Here is a 22,362-nt window from a genome sequence, read left to right as displayed (position 1 = left end):
GGTTCTGTGTCTATTGTTCAGCTCAACATTTATAGCAAATTTGGTTTTACCAACATTTAGAAAACAAAAGTTTTTGTTACGAAATAAATTTTGTGTAACAAGAAGTCCACTAAAGCTTGAAAGGTGACTTATTAATCAACTAGAATTATCACTGAAGGTGATTAATACCCCCGCCCCTCGTGTTGCTTTATAGTATGTGATGTCATGAGGGCAATGACGTTAATACCAAGTTTGTGCATTTGTAGAATTGGAAACAGAATAATTTTAGTTTACTGTACAATTACAGACTTGACACTGAGTAAAAAACTTACAGCAAATGGAAACATGCTTTCCCCCAGCATCACTACACTTAAAGACCATCACACACACCAAATTTGACCTTCATAGCTTGAATGGTTTATTTTGATACAAAAATGAGTGGTTACCATGGCAACACGTTTTCCTTAAACTAACACATTGGTGTCTTGCAAAACTACACTTCTAGATCATGATACATACTGAATTTGACTTTAATTGCTTGAATGATGGAAAAGTTATTCGATCTGCACGGTTTTGGTAAAATTGTGGTTACCACGGAAACGGTTTGTGTGACAAATACAAAAATTATGTGTTCCCCATCTATACCTCAGGGCCATAATGCCTACCAAATTTGGTTTCAATTGCTTGAAAACTGTGGAAGAAGTTCACTCCACAGTATTTAAAAAAAAAACATGCGGTTACCATGGCAACGCATTGTCCGATACATATACAAAGGACATTTTGCAAAACTACACTTAAAGAGCATCAAACACACCAAATTTCACCTTCATAGATTAAATGGTTCAATTTGATACAAAAATGAGTGGTTACCATGGCAACACATTTTTCTTATATTAACACATTGGTGTCTTGCATAACTACACCTCCCGATCATCATACATACTAAATTTGACCTTAATTGCTTGAACGATGTGGAAATTATTCAATCCACAAGGTTTTGGTAAAATTATGGTTACCATGGCAACGCTTTGTCCGACAAACACAAAAATTATGTGTTCCACATCTATGCCTCAAGGCCATAATGCCTACCAAATTTGATTTCAATTGCTTCAAAACTTTTGAAGTTGTTCACTCCACAAGATTTCGAAGAAAACATGCGGTTACCATGGCGACGCTTTGTCAAGTACAAACACGAAGAGTGTCTTGCATAACTATACCTATAGATCATCATAGATACCAATTTTTAAATTGATTGCTTAAATACTATGGAAGTTATTCAATCCACAAGGTTTTGGTAAAATTATGGTTACCATGGCAATGCATTGTCCGACAAACACAAAAAACATGTCTTGCACATCTATAACTCAATATCATCATTTACCCTAAGTTTCATTTAAATTGCTTCAAAACTGTAGGAGGAGTTCGCGACAAAAGATTTTGCAACAGACCGACCGACCGACCGCCCGCCCACCCGCCCGACCAACATCACAATGATTCCTATATACCCCCTTAACACTAAATGTGGCGGGGGTATAATAAAACATTCAAGCAAATTATGATTTTAAATGTAAAGTGTTCTTCCACGCATGTTCAAAGCTAGCAATAACTTCAAAGGGACATTCTCTTGCCACAATCATTGCCCCAAATTCAATTTTGCTTCACCTTTTTGTGTACAGACCCAGTGGGTCAGTTTTGTACATACATTATGTATCTAACACTTGACACTATCAATTCCAGCTCCATAAAGCGCCCTGATGTCAAGTTATCGCTCTGTGCAGTGTTTATGGGATAGTTTTTGGGACCCACTCACTTCCAACTGGAAGAAAACATGAATTGCACAACACCCCACACCACACATGTGTAGCAGTGTAAGCATTTTATCTTTTTAAACATTCAGAACTTTCAGCAGGAGTTAATAGTGAAACGTGATTAACATCATCACTTCAGCTAATCTACATAACATGGTTGTAGCAATATCTCTTCATAACTAAAATTTAACTTTCTTTAAAGGTATTAGCCCACATTTGTAAACCTGCAGCAATTGGTCTCATAGTTAGCATGGAGTTTGGGTATGATTGCAGTAACACCTGTGCAAAATTTCGTACCAATTAGTCCATTACTTTCATAAAAATAAATGAAAATGCACCGTATGCATGCGTATAACGCTCGCTAGCTCCGGTCCGCGTACGTACTACATGCATGCGATACATGTGTAAGTTACATGTACGTAGCTAGCCCGCGCTCGTAATTCGATTTTGGGTCGGGTTGACCTGGTTTGAAAATTAATTTTAAAACGATGATTTTCTCTCTTTTATCGAATGGTATAGACAAAGAGCAACAGGTGAGGTATGTTACTGTTATAACTTGTACTTGAAGTCATATTGGACCTGTTTTATGCAGTTTTGATTTTTGTGGGTTTGCAAATGTGGGCTAATACCTTTAATATTTGATGTCTGATTTGCATAATACCCTGCTATTCTGATCATCTGGGGCCCGTTTCATAAAACTTGTCATCAGTGACAAGTTGTCATAGATGTGACAAGCTACTGAAATCCTTGCATCTGATTGGCTGAGAGCAAATTTGTCATAGAAATGTTGCAGTTGTCACTGATGACAAGTTTTATGAAACAGGCCCCTGATTTATACCGTTTTTTTAGAGTCAACTTGAATACAAAATCTGTACCTTAATAACTTGCACCTTTTTCCTCCAGAGATGTTTAATGATATTGACTTAACATCTCTCTCTCCAAGCACACATCCACATAGTAAATTTGCAATAACTTTTCGCTTATTTTTTATCCACTGAAAAAAACTTGTGAAGATGTAATACTGTAAAAGTGGATATTTTCGCGCAACTAATTTTTCGCGCTTGGCTGGGTAAGAAGGGTTTCGCGTGTTTATAATTCCATGGAATCAATACATCACGCACAGGAACATATGGCAAGCAAAATTATTTGGGGTACTTTCTGGTTGCGCGAAATATGCGAAGATTTCAACACCGCGAAAATTTCCACTTTTACAGTACAACATTTCGGCGGTTGAGAATGATAAGGGCGTTAAGTTGCTACTGAAGCCATAGTGTTCAAGGCACCTTTAACTACACTTAAAGAGCATCAAACACACCAAATTTCACCTTCATAGATTAAATGGTTCAATTTGATACAAAAATGAGTGGTTACCATGGCAACACATTTTTCTTATATTAACACATTGGTGTCTTGCATAACTACACCTCCCGATCATCATACATACTAAATTTGACCTTAATTGCTTGAACGATGTGGAAATTATTCAATCCACAAGGTTTTGGTAAAATTATGGTTACCATGGCAACGCTTTGTCCGACAAACACAAAAATTATGTGTTCCACATCTATGCCTCAAGGCCATAATGCCTACCAAATTTGATTTCAATTGCTTCAAAACTTTTGAAGTTGTTCACTCCACAAGATTTCGAAGAAAACATGCGGTTACCATGGCGACGCTTTGTCAAGTACAAACACGAAGAGTGTCTTGCATAACTATACCTATAGATCATCATAGATACCAATTTTTAAATTGATTGCTTAAATACTATGGAAGTTATTCAATCCACAAGGTTTTGGTAAAATTATGGTTACCATGGCAATGCATTGTCCGACAAACACAAAAAACATGTCTTGCACATCTATAACTCAATATCATCATTTACCCTAAGTTTCATTTAAATTGCTTCAAAACTGTAGGAGGAGTTCGCGACAAAAGATTTTGCAACAGACCGACCGACCGACCGCCCGCCCACCCGCCCGACCAACATCACAATGATTCCTATATACCCCCTTAACACTAAATGTGGCGGGGGTATAATAAAACATTCAAGCAAATTATGATTTTAAATGTAAAGTGTTCTTCCACGCATGTTCAAAGCTAGCAATAACTTCAAAGGGACATTCTCTTGCCACAATCATTGCCCCAAATTCAATTTTGCTTCACCTTTTTGTGTACAGACCCAGTGGGTCAGTTTTGTACATACATTATGTATCTAACACTTGACACTATCAATTCCAGCTCCATAAAGCGCCCTGATGTCAAGTTATCGCTCTGTGCAGTGTTTATGGGATAGTTTTTGGGACCCACTCACTTCCAACTGGAAGAAAACATGAATTGCACAACACCCCACACCACACATGTGTAGCAGTGTAAGCATTTTATCTTTTTAAACATTCAGAACTTTCAGCAGGAGTTAATAGTGAAACGTGATTAACATCATCACTTCAGCTAATCTACATAACATGGTTGTAGCAATATCTCTTCATAACTAAAATTTAACTTTCTTTAAAGGTATTAGCCCACATTTGTAAACCTGCAGCAATTGGTCTCATAGTTAGCATGGAGTTTGGGTATGATTGCAGTAACACCTGTGCAAAATTTCGTACCAATTAGTCCATTACTTTCATAAAAATAAATGAAAATGCACCGTATGCATGCGTATAACGCTCGCTAGCTCCGGTCCGCGTACGTACTACATGCATGCGATACATGTGTAAGTTACATGTACGTAGCTAGCCCGCGCTCGTAATTCGATTTTGGGTCGGGTTGACCTGGTTTGAAAATTAATTTTAAAACGATGATTTTCTCTCTTTTATCGAATGGTATAGACAAAGAGCAACAGGTGAGGTATGTTACTGTTATAACTTGTACTTGAAGTCATATTGGACCTGTTTTATGCAGTTTTGATTTTTGTGGGTTTGCAAATGTGGGCTAATACCTTTAATATTTGATGTCTGATTTGCATAATACCCTGCTATTCTGATCATCTGGGGCCCGTTTCATAAAACTTGTCATCAGTGACAAGTTGTCATAGATGTGACAAGCTACTGAAATCCTTGCATCTGATTGGCTGAGAGCAAATTTGTCATAGAAATGTTGCAGTTGTCACTGATGACAAGTTTTATGAAACAGGCCCCTGATTTATACCGTTTTTTTAGAGTCAACTTGAATACAAAATCTGTACCTTAATAACTTGCACCTTTTTCCTCCAGAGATGTTTAATGATATTGACTTAACATCTCTCTCTCCAAGCACACATCCACATAGTAAATTTGCAATAACTTTTCGCTTATTTTTTATCCACTGAAAAAAACTTGTGAAGATGTAATACTGTAAAAGTGGATATTTTCGCGCAACTAATTTTTCGCGCTTGGCTGGGTAAGAAGGGTTTCGCGTGTTTATAATTCCATGGAATCAATACATCACGCACAGGAACATATGGCAAGCAAAATTATTTGGGGTACTTTCTGGTTGCGCGAAATATGCGAAGATTTCAACACCGCGAAAATTTCCACTTTTACAGTACAACATTTCGGCGGTTGAGAATGATAAGGGCGTTAAGTTGCTACTGAAGCCATAGTGTTCAAGGCACCTTTAACTACACTTAAAGAGCATCAAACACACCAAATTTCACCTTCATAGATTAAATGGTTCAATTTGATACAAAAATGAGTGGTTACCATGGCAACACATTTTTCTTATATTAACACATTGGTGTCTTGCATAACTACACCTCCCGATCATCATACATACTAAATTTGACCTTAATTGCTTGAACGATGTGGAAATTATTCAATCCACAAGGTTTTGGTAAAATTATGGTTACCATGGCAACGCTTTGTCCGACAAACACAAAAATTATGTGTTCCACATCTATGCCTCAAGGCCATAATGCCTACCAAATTTGATTTCAATTGCTTCAAAACTTTTGAAGTTGTTCACTCCACAAGATTTCGAAGAAAACATGCGGTTACCATGGCGACGCTTTGTCAAGTACAAACACGAAGAGTGTCTTGCATAACTATACCTATAGATCATCATAGATACCAATTTTTAAATTGATTGCTTAAATACTATGGAAGTTATTCAATCCACAAGGTTTTGGTAAAATTATGGTTACCATGGCAATGCATTGTCCGACAAACACAAAAAACATGTCTTGCACATCTATAACTCAATATCATCATTTACCCTAAGTTTCATTTAAATTGCTTCAAAACTGTAGGAGGAGTTCGCGACAAAAGATTTTGCAACAGACCGACCGACCGACCGCCCGCCCACCCGCCCGACCAACATCACGATGATTCCTATATACCCCCTTAACACTAAATGTGGCGGGGGTATAATAAAACATTCAAGCAAATTATGATTTTAAATGTAAAGTGTTCTTCCACGCATGTTCAAAGCTAGCAATAACTTCAAAGGGACATTCTCTTGCCACAATCATTGCCCCAAATTCAATTTTGCTTCACCTTTTTGTGTACAGACCCAGTGGGTCAGTTTTGTACATACATTATGTATCTAACACTTGACACTATCAATTCCAGCTCCATAAAGCACCCTGATGTCAAGTTATCGCTCTGTGCAGTGTTTATGGGATAGTTTTTGGGACCCACTCACTTCCAACTGGAAGAAAACATGAATTGCACAACACCCCACACCACACATGTGTAGCAGTGTAAGCATTTTATCTTTTTAAACATTCAGAACTTTCAGCAGGAGTTAATAGTGAAACGTGATTAACATCATCACTTCAGCTAATCTACATAACATGGTTGTAGCAATATCTCTTCATAACTAAAATTTAACTTTCTTTAAAGGTATTAGCCCACATTTGTAAACCTGCAGCAATTGGTCTCATAGTTAGCATGGAGTTTGGGTATGATTGCAGTAACACTTGTGCAAAATTTCGTTCCAATTAGTCCATTACTTTCATAAAAATAAATGAAAATGCACCGTATGCATGCGTATAACGCTCGCTAGCTCCGGTCCGCGTACGTACTACATGCATGCGATACATGTGTAAGTTACATGTACGTAGCTAGCCCGCGCTCGTAATTCGATTTTGGGTCGGGTTGACCTGGTTTGAAAATTAATTTTAAAACGATGATTTTCTCTCTTTTATCGAATGGTATAGACAAAGAGCAACAGGTGAGGTATGTTACTGTTATAACTTGTACTTGAAGTCATATTGGACCTGTTTTATGCAGTTTTGATTTTCGTGGGTTTGCAAATGTGGGCTAATACTTTTAATATTTGATGTCTGATTTGCATAATACCCTGCTATTCTGATCATCTGGGGCCCGTTTCATAAAACTTGTCATCAGTGACAAGTTGTCATAGATGTGACAAGCTACTGAAATCCTTGCATCTGATTGGCTGAGAGCAAATTTGTCATAGAAATGTTGCAGTTGTCACTGATGACAAGTTTTATGAAACAGGCCCCTGATTTATACCGTTTTTTTAGAGTCAACTTGAATACAAAATCTGTACCTTAATAACTTGTACCTTTTTCCTCCAGAGATGTTTAATGATATTGACTTAACATCTCTCTCTCCAAGCACACATCCACATAGTAAATTTGCAATAACTTTTCGCTTATTTTTTATCCACTGAAAAAAACTTGTGAAGATGTAATACTGTAAAAGTGGATATTTTCGCGCGACCAATTTTTCGCGCTTGGCTGGGTAAGAAGGGTTTCGCGTGTTTATAATTCCATGGAATCAATACATCACGCACAGGAACATATGGCAAGCAAAATTATTTGGGGTACTTTCTGGTTGCGCGAAATGCGCGAAGATTTCAACACCGCGAAAATTTCCACTTTTACAGTACAACATTTCGGCGGTTGAGAATGATAAGGGCGTTAAGTTGCTACTGAAGCCATAGTGTTCAAGGCACCTTTAACTACACTTAAAGAGCATCAAACACACCAAATTTCACCTTCATAGATTAAATGGTTCAATTTGATACAAAAATGAGTGGTTACCATGGCAACACATTTTTCTTATATTAACACATTGGTGTCTTGCATAACTACACCTCCCGATCATCATACATACTAAATTTGACCTTAATTGCTTGAACGATGTGGAAATTATTCAATCCACAAGGTTTTGGTAAAATTATGGTTACCATGGCAACGCTTTGTCCGACAAACACAAAAATTATGTGTTCCACATCTATGCCTCAAGGCCATAATGCCTACCAAATTTGATTTCAATTGCTTCAAAACTTTTGAAGTTGTTCACTCCACAAGATTTCGAAGAAAACATGCGGTTACCATGGCGACGCTTTGTCAAGTACAAACACGAAGAGTGTCTTGCATAACTATACCTATAGATCATCATAGATACCAATTTTTAAATTGATTGCTTAAATACTATGGAAGTTATTCAATCCACAAGGTTTTGGTAAAATTATGGTTACCATGGCAATGCATTGTCCGACAAACACAAAAAACATGTCTTGCACATCTATAACTCAATATCATCATTTACCCTAAGTTTCATTTAAATTGCTTCAAAACTGTAGGAGGAGTTCGCGACAAAAGATTTTGCAACAGACCGACCGACCGACCGCCCGCCCACCCGCCCGACCAACATCACAATGATTCCTATATACCCCCTTAACACTAAATGTGGCGGGGGTATAATAAAACATTCAAGCAAATTATGATTTTAAATGTAAAGTGTTCTTCCACGCATGTTCAAAGCTAGCAATAACTTCAAAGGGACATTCTCTTGCCACAATCATTGCCCCAAATTCAATTTTGCTTCACCTTTTTGTGTACAGACCCAGTGGGTCAGTTTTGTACATACATTATGTATCTAACACTTGACACTATCAATTCCAGCTCCATAAAGCACCCTGATGTCAAGTTATCGCTCTGTGCAGTGTTTATGGGATAGTTTTTGGGACCCACTCACTTCCAACTGGAAGAAAACATGAATTGCACAACACCCCACACCACACATGTGTAGCAGTGTAAGCATTTTATCTTTTTAAACATTCAGAACTTTCAGCAGGAGTTAATAGTGAAACGTGATTAACATCATCACTTCAGCTAATCTACATAACATGGTTGTAGCAATATCTCTTCATAACTAAAATTTAACTTTCTTTAAAGGTATTAGCCCACATTTGTAAACCTGCAGCAATTGGTCTCATAGTTAGCATGGAGTTTGGGTATGATTGCAGTAACACCTGTGCAAAATTTCGTTCCAATTAGTCCATTACTTTCATAAAAATAAATGAAAATGCACCGTATGCATGCGTATAACGCTCGCTAGCTCCGGTCCGCGTACGTACTACATGCATGCGATACATGTGTAAGTTACATGTACGTAGCTAGCCCGCGCTCGTAATTCGATTTTGGGTCGGGTTGACCTGGTTTGAAAATTAATTTTAAAACGATGATTTTCTCTCTTTTATCGAATGGTATAGACAAAGAGCAACAGGTGAGGTATGTTACTGTTATAACTTGTACTTGAAGTCATATTGGACCTGTTTTATGCAGTTTTGATTTTCGTGGGTTTGCAAATGTGGGCTAATACTTTTAATATTTGATGTCTGATTTGCATAATACCCTGCTATTCTGATCATCTGGGGCCCGTTTCATAAAACTTGTCATCAGTGACAAGTTGTCATAGATGTGACAAGCTACTGAAATCCTTGCATCTGATTGGCTGAGAGCAAATTTGTCATAGAAATGTTGCAGTTGTCACTGATGACAAGTTTTATGAAACAGGCCCCTGATTTATACCGTTTTTTTAGAGTCAACTTGAATACAAAATCTGTACCTTAATAACTTGCACCTTTTTCCTCCAGAGATGTTTAATGATATTGACTTAACATCTCTCTCTCCAAGCACACATCCACATAGTAAATTTGCAATAACTTTTCGCTTATTTTTTATCCACTGAAAAAAACTTGTGAAGATGTAATACTGTAAAAGTGGATATTTTCGCGCGACCAATTTTTCGCGCTTGGCTGGGTAAGAAGGGTTTCGCGTGTTTATAATTCCATGGAATCAATACATCACGCACAGGAACATATGGCAAGCAAAATTATTTGGGGTACTTTCTGGTTGCGCGAAATGCGCGAAGATTTCAACACCGCGAAAATTTCCACTTTTACAGTACAACATTTCGGCGGTTGAGAATGATAAGGGCGTTAAGTTGCTACTGAAGCCATAGTGTTCAAGGCACCTTTAACTACACTTAAAGAGCATCAAACACACCAAATTTCACCTTCATAGATTAAATGGTTCAATTTGATGCAAAAATGAGTGGTTACCATGGCAACACATTTTTCTTATATTAACACATTGGTGTCTTGCATAACTACACCTCCCGATCATCATACATACTAAATTTGACCTTAATTGCTTGAACGATGTGGAAATTATTCAATCCACAAGGTTTTGGTAAAATTATGGTTACCATGGCAACGCTTTGTCCGACAAACACAAAAATTATGTGTTCCACATCTATGCCTCAAGGCCATAATGCCTACCAAATTTGATTTCAATTGCTTCAAAACTTTTGAAGTTGTTCACTCCACAAGATTTCGAAGAAAACATGCGGTTACCATGGCGACGCTTTGTCAAGTACAAACACGAAGAGTGTCTTGCATAACTATACCTATAGATCATCATAGATACCAATTTTTAAATTGATTGCTTAAATACTATGGAAGTTATTCAATCCACAAGGTTTTGGTAAAATCATGGTTACCATGGCAATGCATTGTCCGACAAACACAAAAAACATGTCTTGCACATCTATAACTCAATATCATCATTTACCCTAAGTTTCATTTAAATTGCTTCAAAACTGTAGGAGGAGTTCGCGACAAAAGATTTTGCAACAGACCGACCGACCGACCGCCCACCCACCCGCCCGACCAACATCACGATGATTCCTATATACCCCCTTAACACTAAATGTGGCGGGGGTATAATAAAACATTCAAGCAAATTATGATTTTAAATGTAAAGTGTTCTTCCACGCATGTTCAAAGCTAGCAATAACTTCAAAGGGACATTCTCTTGCCACAATCATTGCCCCAAATTCAATTTTGCTTCACCTTTTTGTGTACAGACCCAGTGGGTCAGTTTTGTACATACATTATGTATCTAACACTTGACACTATCAATTCCAGCTCCATAAAGCGCCCTGATGTCAAGTTATCGCTCTGTGCAGTGTTTATGGGATAGTTTTTGGGACCCACTCACTTCCAACTGGAAGAAAACATGAATTGCACAACACCCCACACCACACATGTGTAGCAGTGTAAGCATTTTATCTTTTTAAACATTCAGAACTTTCAGCAGGAGTTAATAGTGAAACGTGATTAACATCATCACTTCAGCTAATCTACATAACATGGTTGTAGCAATATCTCTTCATAACTAAAATTTAACTTTCTTTAAAGGTATTAGCCCACATTTGTAAACCTGCAGCAATTGGTCTCATAGTTAGCATGGAGTTTGGGTATGATTGCAGTAACACCTGTGCAAAATTTCGTTCCAATTAGTCCATTACTTTCATAAAAATAAATGAAAATGCACCGTATGCATGCGTATAACGCTCGCTAGCTCCGGTCCGCGTACGTACTACATGCATGCGATACATGTGTAAGTTACATGTACGTAGCTAGCCCGCGCTCGTAATTCGATTTTGGGTCGGGTTGACCTGGTTTGAAAATTAATTTTAAAACGATGATTTTCTCTCTTTTATCGAATGGTATAGACAAAGAGCAACAGGTGAGGTATGTTACTGTTATAACTTGTACTTGAAGTCATATTGGACCTGTTTTATGCAGTTTTGATTTTCGTGGGTTTGCAAATGTGGGCTAATACCTTTAATATTTGATGTCTGATTTGCATAATACCCTGCTATTCTGATCATCTGGGGCCCGTTTCATAAAACTTGTCATCAGTGACAAGTTGTCATAGATGTGACAAGCTACTGAAATCCTTGCATCTGATTGGCTGAGAGCAAATTTGTCATAGAAATGTTGCAGTTGTCACTGATGACAAGTTTTATGAAACAGGCCCCTGATTTATACCGTTTTTTTAGAGTCAACTTGAATACAAAATCTGTACCTTAATAACTTGCACCTTTTTCCTCCAGAGATGTTTAATGATATTGACTTAACATCTCTCTCTCCAAGCACACATCCACATAGTAAATTTGCAATAACTTTTCGCTTATTTTTTATCCACTGAAAAAAACTTGTGAAGATGTAATACTGTAAAAGTGGATATTTTCGCGCGACTAATTTTTCGCGCTTGGCTGGGTAAGAAGGGTTTCGCGTGTTTATAATTCCATGGAATCAATGCACAGGAACGAAGATTATCAAATGCACAACACCGCGCGAAAATTTCCACTTTTACAGTACAACATTTCGGCGGTTGAGAATGATAAGGGCGTTAAGTTGCTACTGAAGCCATAGTGTTCAAGGCACCTTTAACTACACTTAAAGAGCATCGTTCTCAGCAGACGATTTATGATTTCATTCTCCTTTGACCATGCAGTATGACAATTTTACAATTAGACACATTGGTCTACATTCAACCTCGTTCATCAACATACAAATTTGACCTTAATGTGCTTGTACGATGTGGAAATTATTCAATCCACAAGGTTTTGGTAAAATTATGGTTACCATGGCAACGCTTTGTCCGACAAACACAAAAATTATGTGTTCCACATTTATGCAATCAATAATGATACCAATGGAAGTATGACATTACTGTTATTACTACATCTTGGTGGAAATGACAATGTGCGGTTACAATGTTGGGTTCTACATGTACATACCACTTGCTTAATACTTTGTTTGGGCCTATTGGTGTGAAATACAAAAGAACTGGCTAAAAATGAGGCAGCATGTTATTTTCCAGTAACTTACAAAGTGGGAAAAATCATCAAAAACAAAACACATCACATAATTTTGCAGCATCATGTTTTTTTTTTAAATCAAGATTTTTTTATTTGATTTTTAAGCATATTTAATATATATAAAAAAATGTCATTCCTTTTTTTATGATGATTCTCTCTTCTAATGTTAGAGTTGACATGAGGAATAACCCTGACACACATCCACTGGTTCCTTTAAAGAAGTACTTATCAATTATTCTCAGCCACAAAAATGGGGCTTGTGGTGTTTTACTTTTGTGATGCAGAATAATCACTTGCCTGAATAAGCAAAACGAGTAGAGCTCTACACAAAAGAAAAAAAAGTCTATATTTTTCTTAATGTGAAGTGTAGGCTGACTGGATGGCAGCACAAACAACACCCCTCCAAAAAACAAACAAACAAACAAACAAAGAAATGAACAACAAAAAAACAAACAAAAGTCAAAATTACTAGAGGCATGATAAATTGTGCTAAACTTGAGAACATAAGGTTTGGAAACTAAAGATACTTTCAAACCTCAATCACGAATGGAGACAAAATGACATGACAGAGCTGTCAGGGGCTACAAGAGCGGCAGCACAAGAGTTTAATGTTTTCCCCTTAATCTCTTTCTCTCTTTCTCTCTCTCCCTGACCGCATATGAAAACTGTAAGGAGATGAGAGGGGGCGAATGGGGAAAGTGAACAGGAAGGAAGGATGAAGGTCAGTGGAGGGCTAACGATACCTGCGGGTTTTGCGAAGACGTAAGCACCGAGCACAGCTCTGGCACAACTCCAGAGCTCTTCAGTGCCTGCCGCAATTCCTCAGTGCCCTACATTTGTGTGGAAGACAAAGAGAGTATGATGATTACAGTTAATGCATATGTTATAAAGCTCACATAGAACTAAGACACATCTAGACAGACACATCAACGTTAATAATCTACATGTACGTCAGAGACAAAAAGGCATTCATGTAAAGTATGTGTGTAAGACCAAATGTGTCCCTGCATCCCAAAAACCATCAAAAAGTCACCAGACATGAATTTTTTTAATTAGGGCAGATTCTGAAAGAGCAGACTCTAATCTTTAAAACAAGGCAAGTGCCATAATGTGTCTCGCCCATTCTCGTTCAAGAAATTGTACACGAATGGGATATAACAGCTAAAAAGAAGAGATATAACAGATAAAAAGAGATATAAAAGGGTAAAAATTTATGGCAAAAAAGAAACGTGCCATAAAACCTAACATTGGGCCCTTAAGTTCGTTGACCCCTGCCTGTGACCTTTGACCTTGTGGTGACCATCCACTCCCCAAGGGGCATCTACCATTCAAGTTTAGTCACAAATGGACCCATGGATCAAAAGTTATGACCCATAATAGAAACGTGCCATAAAAACTTAACATTGGGCTCTTAAAGTTTGTTGACCCATGCTTGTGACCATTGACCTTGTGGTGACCATCCACTCCCCAAGGGACATCTACCATCCAAGTTTAGTCACAAATGGAGATATGGATCAAAAGTTATGACCCATAATAGAAACGCACCATAAAAACTTAACATTGGGCTCTAAAAGTTCGTTGACCGCTGCTTGTGACCTTTGACCGTGTGCTGATCATCCACTCCCCAAGGGACATCTACCATCCAAGTTTAGTCACAAACAGACCTATAGATCAAAAGTTATGACCCATAATAGAAATGCGCCATAAAAACTTAACATTTGGCTCTAAAAGTTTGTTGACCGCTGCTTGTGACAGGCCTCGAATTAACCGACGGCCATCGACGGCCATGGCCGTCAGTGCCCCTCTTGTTGGCCGCAATGCCTTTCTTTCCTTGATCAAAGTTACGGCCAAAAAAAATGTGCCCTTTTTCTTGCGGCCGTGGTGCCCTTATAGAATGAAAGTTATTATCTATGACGTATAATATGCCCTTTCTCAAAGTCTACACTTTAATAAGTTTGAACAACTTTCCTGATCTCAAATATCATACCTTCAGTTCACTCGCGTCCCAATATACCTGATTCAAACTCAAAGTATCTTTCCGAGATACGAGACGACGTGCAGAAGTCTACGTACATGTACGCCCGACTGGCTTTTACCGTCCCGACTGCCTCCGCAGCGCAGCGGCCATAGAGTTACTAGCTAGGCAGCGGCGGGCCGGAGCAAGTGGTCGCAAGCCATGCTAAAAAATGCCAGGCCTGTCGGACAGCTGCGAGCATTGCCATCTCTCTCGCTCTGCATTCATGCCTCGCCGCCGCCGCGCCGCATGCTCAAAGCAAAATGGCGCCGGAAGTGCTCCAAAGCGAGCGCGGCGTACGCGTTGAGAACGTACTGTATTACAGAACTTACATCGTATTGCGTATGGCCTACTGCCTAACGTCGTCTGCTGCGGAGAGATCTTATGCGTGCGTGCACTGCTGGAGTGTAGCAGCACGGTCAATAGCATACAGCTCTATGGGGCATTCACATCACGTATAAACACCCAACATGCCCTTTCCAATGTGGCCTTGGTGCCCCTCTGACTGACCTAAGTGCCCTGGTCTCTTGGAAAAAGTGCCCTTTTCTAAATGGCCTTGCCCTTCCAAAATCCTATTTCTAGGCCTGTTGTGACCTTTGACCTTCTGGTGACCATCCACTCCCCAAGGGACATCTACCATCCAAGTTTAGTCACAATCAGACCTATAGATCAAAAGTTATGACCCATAATAGAAATGCGCCATAAAAACTTAACATTGGGCTCTTAAAGTTTGTTGACCCCTGCTTGTGACCTTTGACCTTGTGGTGATCATCCACCCCCCAAGGGACATCTACCATCCAAGTTAAGTCACAAACGGACCTATGGATCAATATGACCCATAATAGAAACGCGCCATAAAAACTTAACTTTTGGCTCTAAAAGTTCGTTGACCCATGCTTGTGACCTTTGACCTTGTAATGACCATCCACTCCCCAAGGGACATCTACCAACCAAGTTTGGTCACAAATGGATTTATGGATCAAAAGTTATGACCCATAATAGAAACGCGCCATAAAAACTTAACATTGGGCCCTAAAGTTCATTGACCCCTGCCTGTGAGCTTTGACCTTGAGGTGACCTTCATAAATGGTAAAATGTGAAACTTTGAATGACCCCTCTTCCCTTGAAGTTTGATTGCAACTGAAGCCCAGAGTAAAGAGTTATTGAAGTTTTTGTAGCGTTACGGATAGACGACGGACAGACGCCGCAGGCGATCCCTTAGTCTCCCCTCACCTCCGGTGGGCTTGACAATGATGTGAAACTCAATTCAATTTAGAAACATATTTCTAACTAATCTGAAGAATGGAAAGAAAATACACCCTCTGAAAAGTGTTAACCGGTACTGAGAAATGAGCCTTTGAAGTTTGGGGTCTATTCAAGGGCTTCATGTCACCCAGTGGTGCTCTGTGAAAAGAACGGGACAAAGAACAGGATATGAAACTCTGTAGCAACCACTATGAAGGGATTATCAGATTAAGCTGCTATTTTGCTCACTCATTAAGTGCAGTCTATTTATGACTAATACTAACTTTCAATGCAAAAGCATCAATCTTTTTAAAACACATTTAGAGTTGAAATTGAAATGTGCTTTTAGGGTTTCCTGTGCTTAGAATCTTTAAATCTGAAAAAGCCTATGTCAGACTTTAAAAATGTGTTCTAGAAAAAATAGAAAAAAAAAAATAGAAATGCCGCTATGGCGACTGGTATGCCTCTGCCATAATGCATGGTTCTCCCAATAGGTCTACAGTACTTCCTGACAATGTGTGATGACAGTTTCACCATGGACCTACTACACATGGACATTCATCGCTCGTTAATTAATTCATGCACCTGTTTCTATCAAAAGCGTCACAAAAACATTTTGAACATGTTTTCCTGCTTTGATCCAGTGTTGTCCACCGCCAACCAGCCTGGATAAAAACAAGACGGCACTTTGAGAAATCTAAAAACTACATGCGCAGAAGATAATAACTCTCTTAAATCAAGAAAAATGCATGTACAGTTGTAGTGTATATTGCAAAATCGTCGCTAAAGCGATTTCATTTGCGCAATACAAGTACTTTACAAGAAAAAGCAAATAATTAGCCAGGTTGACTGTGCTGTGTAATGTATTTTTTTCCATTTGTCGCACATTGTTTTAGAGTAAACATGGACAGTAACAGTAGACGACATGCTTGTCTTACCATTCAGGGACGTTACGTGGGTGGCCGCAAGTGTCCGCTTCAGTAATTACCAATTTTGTGACCCAAAATTTGTCCTTGTCTGAGGTTTGCTGCTCCCCATCATTGGTGTTTATTCAAAGGCAGTTGAGTCTGAAAAGGCACCTCAGCCAAATACAACCGAAATGAGGAAAACGGTTCTTTTGTCAGTGATGATGCACAATTACGCAATCGTCATTGTCCAAACGTCTGAATGTACTCATTAAGAAGCACATAATCAGGTGGCGGTGGTGAACATTGGATCAAAGAAAGACCTCTGTTCATAGTCCATATGTGTAGTGGGTCCATGGTTTCACATAATTGGCAAAATATCAAGATGACATGTTTGCCACAAATGTGTTGAATATTCACTTTCCTTGAGCTACGTACATGTATGCATGCAGGTGTAATTGGATGAATGACTATATTTTCTAAGAGAGCATGTACAATTATGAACTTGGGGATTTGAGGAGTATTCACTTGACTCTTGACCCTTTTGTAAGTCTCATATGCACCGAGCGATTTTTAAGATCTGGAGAATACGTGTAATTTCAGTATTAGATAGTAAATTGTTAGCATTTTAACCTGGCCTTTGACCCTTGACCTTTGACCCAATGACCCTAAAATTCAAAAGAGAATCACTGTCAGGCAGAAAATGCATAAATATGTACTAAATTTCATGATGATACCTTGAGCCACTTCCTATATGGAAGTGAAATTGAGCACTTCCACTTGACCTTTGACCTTTTTAGCAAGACTTCCCAGAGAATCTTTATTGTGTAATACATGTATATACTAAGTTTCAAGAAAAATCCTGCAGGCATTGCATAAGTATGAGGGAAAAGCGAAATTTGGAGGAGTTAACCTTAATCTTTGACCCCCGACCTTCAACCTGATGACAACCAAATTCCCTAGATAAATACTGCCAGTCAGTACATGCATGTACTAAGTTCCATAAAGATACCTTGAACCATTTGCAAGACAGAGAGAAAAATGTGAAATTTAAAGGGACTGTACAGTACTGGTTGAGGTAAAGATTCAGCTTGTAACGTTTTGCGAGATATGTAGAAACCACTCTATGACATGTTAAAGAGCAAAATTCTAAGGGGAATCAAAAGTTTATTTGATCAAAATCGGTTTTGAAATGACTGATATATATCTAAAAACAATGTAAAACAATGAGATCCTAATAAAAGTCGTGGCCTGTCAATTTTATTAGGATCACTTTTTTTGATATCTCAGCCATTTCAAGGCCAATTGTCATCAAATAAACGTTCAATCCTTCTTAAAATGACATGCTCTTTCATATTTCACAAGAGGTTTCTCATTATCTCACCAAAAACCTGAATCTTCAACTCAACCAGTACTGTACAGTCCCTTTAAACATTTTCACTTGATTGACCTTTGACCTTTGACCTCATGACCTGAATCTCTCTCTGGAGAATCTTTATTTGGTAGTATGTATACTAAGTTTCAAGAAAATACCTTTGGGCATTGCATAGATATGGGGGAAATAGTGAAATTTTGAGCATTTGACCTTACCTTTTGACCTTTGAGCTTGAGCATGGGGACTCAACAGTTGATACGCACAACTTCACCCACTCATACATGCTAAGTTTCATTAGGGTACCTGAAACGTTTTTTTTTAGTTACGCTGTCCACAAAATTGATTACAGACGGAAGGACGGACGGACAGACAGAAGGACAGACGGATGGACAGATGGAAGGACGGATGGACAGACAACCCGAAAACATAATGCCTCCCGCGACACTTCGTGGCGGAGGCATAAAAATAGGACCGTGTGGTTTACCACATCCTTTCCTTCCAGATTAAGTACCTTGTGCAGCTGTAAAAAAAGATGAATTCTGATGTTACTAATGACTAGCGAATTGCACAGTCCAAAGACTGATGGATGAACACTGTACGAAGTGACCCACTCGAGCGGGAGCTGGGCTAGTTACTGTACAATTGGAGTACTGTAGTAGTTTGCACGTACAAGGTTCTGCTGAAGCTATACTCACCACAATCAAAAGACGAATCAGTCGTGACCAAAATGCAAATCAACATCAAGGATAGTTCACATGTATAAAGACGTTGCCATCAGGATTTAATATGATTAACTTTAGATAGCTTTAGGGTTAGGGTTAGGGTAACATTGATCTCGGCGTCCTAGGGTAATGCGGACCCGGGAGTCCTAGGGTGACGTGGACCCCAGTGTCCTAGGGTGATGCGGACCCCGGTGTCCCAGGGTGACGTGGACCCCGCTGCCTATGGGTGACGCAGACCCCGGTGTCCTAGGGTGACACAGACCCAGGGTTTGGATTTTAGGCACATAATGCATAGACTGTTGACTGAAGGGACAGTCCAATCTATGAAGGGCTAACCAATAAAAGGTGCATGCTGAGCTGGGCTGAAACTTTACTGGCCGAGACTGCATGCAATACAGAAAATAATGAAAGTAAGATAGCTTGGAAGAAAACCTGTAAATGGCGCCATCTAGTAATGAGCATAATACATTCTATGCTGCGTATGATGAAGTCCACTTCATCAGCAACTCATTATATGATAGCTACATCGTGAGCGCATCAGTCTTCAATTTTCAAGATACCAGGTTCAAACCCCATGTTTTCCAAAGGTTTGCTCAAGAGTGCAAAAATGAAGTTAATTCTCTCCTCTCTCTCATAACTAACTAGAAACCCTATACATAGACCTGTCGCTGTACACAAGTGTCGCGACAGGGCTGTACCAGTCGAGATCTGAAACATCACCTTATTTCGACCGACAATGTGAATTTTGGATTCATTACATGATTTTTCAGACCTATATATTTGATATCTTTATGAATTTAGCTTGCTATTTTTATGCCTCTGCCACAAAGTGGTGCCGGAGGCATTATGTTTTCGGGTTGTCCGTCCGTCCGTCCGTAATGAATTTTGTGGACAGGGTAACTATCAAAACCTTTTGAGGTATCCTAATGAAACTTGGCATGTATGTGTAGTAGGGGGTGAAGTTGTGCCTATCAACTTGTGGGTGCACATCCTCAAGGTCAAAGGTCAAAAGGTCAAGGTCAAATACCTAAAATTTCACTATTTCCACCATATCTATGCGATGCCGGAAGATATTTTCTTGAAACTTAGTGTATACATGTATTACCCGATTAAGATTCTGTGGTGAAAGTTTGGGTCATGAGATCAAAGGTCAAAGGTAAAAAAAAATAGTAAAACTTCACTTTTTTTCTCCGTACCTTGGAAATTGTTCAAGGTATCTTATGGAACAAAGTATACATACATGTACTGACTGGCAGTGATTATCTAGAGAATTTAGGGTTCATGGGGTCAAAGGTCAGGGGTCAAAGGTCAAGGGAACACTTCAAAATTTTACTATTTTGCTCATGTTTATGCAATGCCAGCAGGATTATTTTTTTTTACACTTGGTGTATGGATGTATAACCTAATAGAGATTCTCTTAAAAGTTTTTTATTTTTTATTTTTTTGCCTCAAAGGTCAAAAGGTCAAAGATCAAGTGAAAGTGCTGAACTAACTTTTTCCTCCATATCTTGGAAGTGCTTCAAGTTATCTTGAAACTTACTACATGTTTATGCATGTTCTGCCTGACAGTGATTATCTCATGAATTTTAGGGTCAAAGGCCAGATGAAAATGGTAACAATTTACTAGACTATTCAATACAGAAATTGCACTTTTTCTCCATACCTTGAAAATTACTCAATGCATTTTTATAAACGTATGAATGGGTCAAAGTCAAGCTAAAGTCCATAAATCCCCAGATACATGCTCTCCTATTCATCCAATTGAACCTAGGTCAAGGAAGGTGAACATTCAACACATTTGTGACAAACTTGTCATTTTAATATTTTGCCAATTTTGTGAAAATGTAATCTCACATTGTCCACATGCACTAGACCTAATAGGAGAATCATGCATTATGGCGGAGGCATACCAGTTGCCATAGCGACATTTCTAGTTGTTATTGATATTGACATACACAATTTACAACTAACCGAAAACGAAAATTATTTAACTATCATATGGACACTAAATTCCCACTTCTCTGTACGGGGTAATTCAAATTTTTTCGCATTGCTGTCTACCCTGTCGCTCAATTCTCAGTTTAAAGAGATTGGTTTAATAAGTTGCAATCGGGAGGATTGTCGAATATGGCCACCGTGCGCACAGTGGTACTACAAGCGCTTATCTCTACTGAACCAAGTATACAACTTACAAGGTTTGCGCCACTCTTTCAACGCACATGCTGCGCTCTTGTGATACTAAGCACTGAGTAAAGGGTGTGTCTTTGGTCAAAGCTGTTATGACATATGATATTTTGAATTAGCATAGTGATAGTCAGGCTATACTGTTAGAAATTGAAATTTTGCTCAGTGGATATCGCGCAAGGGGTTGCTATGGAATGATTCATACCGTGCTCTAATTCCATGTGTGTATAGTAAAATTTGTGCTGGAATGTAGAAATTTTCCACACTTGACAACAGTTTTGCAGCTGTGCGAGGGGTTTAGCTTGGTCAGGCTATCTCATAACCAATGCACATTGCCCAAGTAACCCCAGGGCGCTCCATTGTACACAGTGTATACTGTGGGAGCACACCGAGTCAACAGAATGGTGTCTCTGTGTGATGAAAAAAAGAAACACAAATTAATCCTATTTCACCAGTAAAAGGCTTACGTTTTGTATCTAATTCATACCTATTTTACACTTGCTCATTTCCAGACTGATCCCATTGTCTTGTACAGACATTTTTCTACAAGTTCATCTCCATCCCCCTGTTCCTTCTTCCATTTTTGAAATGGCCTTTGCATGGCACTTTGCGCATTGGCCATATGATATGCATGCATTAGGAGTCACAATGTCTGTAGCCTTTTCACAAGGTCCCTTCACTGTATTGTGGCGAGTGAATGGGGTTCGAGTGAAATGCGCCCAGCAGAAAGCTCTGCTGAGCTTGCTTCTCACTCGCCCAGAAAGCAACACAATGCAGCGAGAGGCCTTGTCAAAAGGCTACACTGCACTCCATTATGCTACTGATAAGCCGGCCCCTATCTAGCCATGCACGGCTAGTGCACGTTCCTAGGTTTCATATCTGTCGTTCTCACAGATTCGCTTGACCGAATCAAGAAAAATCATCAATTTGGACAGAAAGGGACTTGGAGGAACCGAATGTTCTCCGTTGCCAGTGCTTGTCAACAACTGAACCAGAATCTAGGCCAACTACGTTTGTACTATTCAAATTGAAGCAAATTTAAGTAAAGTTGGATTTTATGCATGATACTACCCCGTATGAGACCAAAAATGGGACATTTCTCGCAAATTGGTTAAAAGAATTCTTATCCGGTATGACTATACATTGTACATAATGCAAATATGAATGATTTCTGTGTGCGCATTTTCTCACAGATCTTTCACATTTGCATTATGGACAAT

At 38.9% G+C, this 22,362-nt stretch overlaps 1 protein-coding gene across 1 annotated transcript in view; it reads right to left on the bottom strand.

Annotated features, from left to right (window-relative positions):
- The window catches only part of LOC139744812 (importin-4-like), a 113,380-nt gene that overhangs the window by 71,511 nt on the left and 19,507 nt on the right, over nt 1-22,362 (bottom strand). Inside the window, exon 2 of the mRNA XM_071655227.1 lies at nt 13,441-13,527. Coding sequence (XP_071511328.1) covers nt 13,441-13,527 — 87 coding nt within the window. The remainder of the gene's footprint in view (nt 1-13,440; nt 13,528-22,362) is intronic.

This window comes from Diadema antillarum, unplaced genomic scaffold (assembly GCF_040938485.1).
Source record: "Diadema antillarum isolate AM-2024a unplaced genomic scaffold, OU_Dant_1.0 seq00001213_RagTag, whole genome shotgun sequence".
In the NCBI taxonomy this organism is placed as follows: domain Eukaryota; kingdom Metazoa; phylum Echinodermata; class Echinoidea; order Diadematoida; family Diadematidae; genus Diadema; species Diadema antillarum.
The sequence above is the reverse complement of the archived record's forward strand: the minus strand, read 5'-3'. Positions and strand labels throughout refer to the sequence as shown.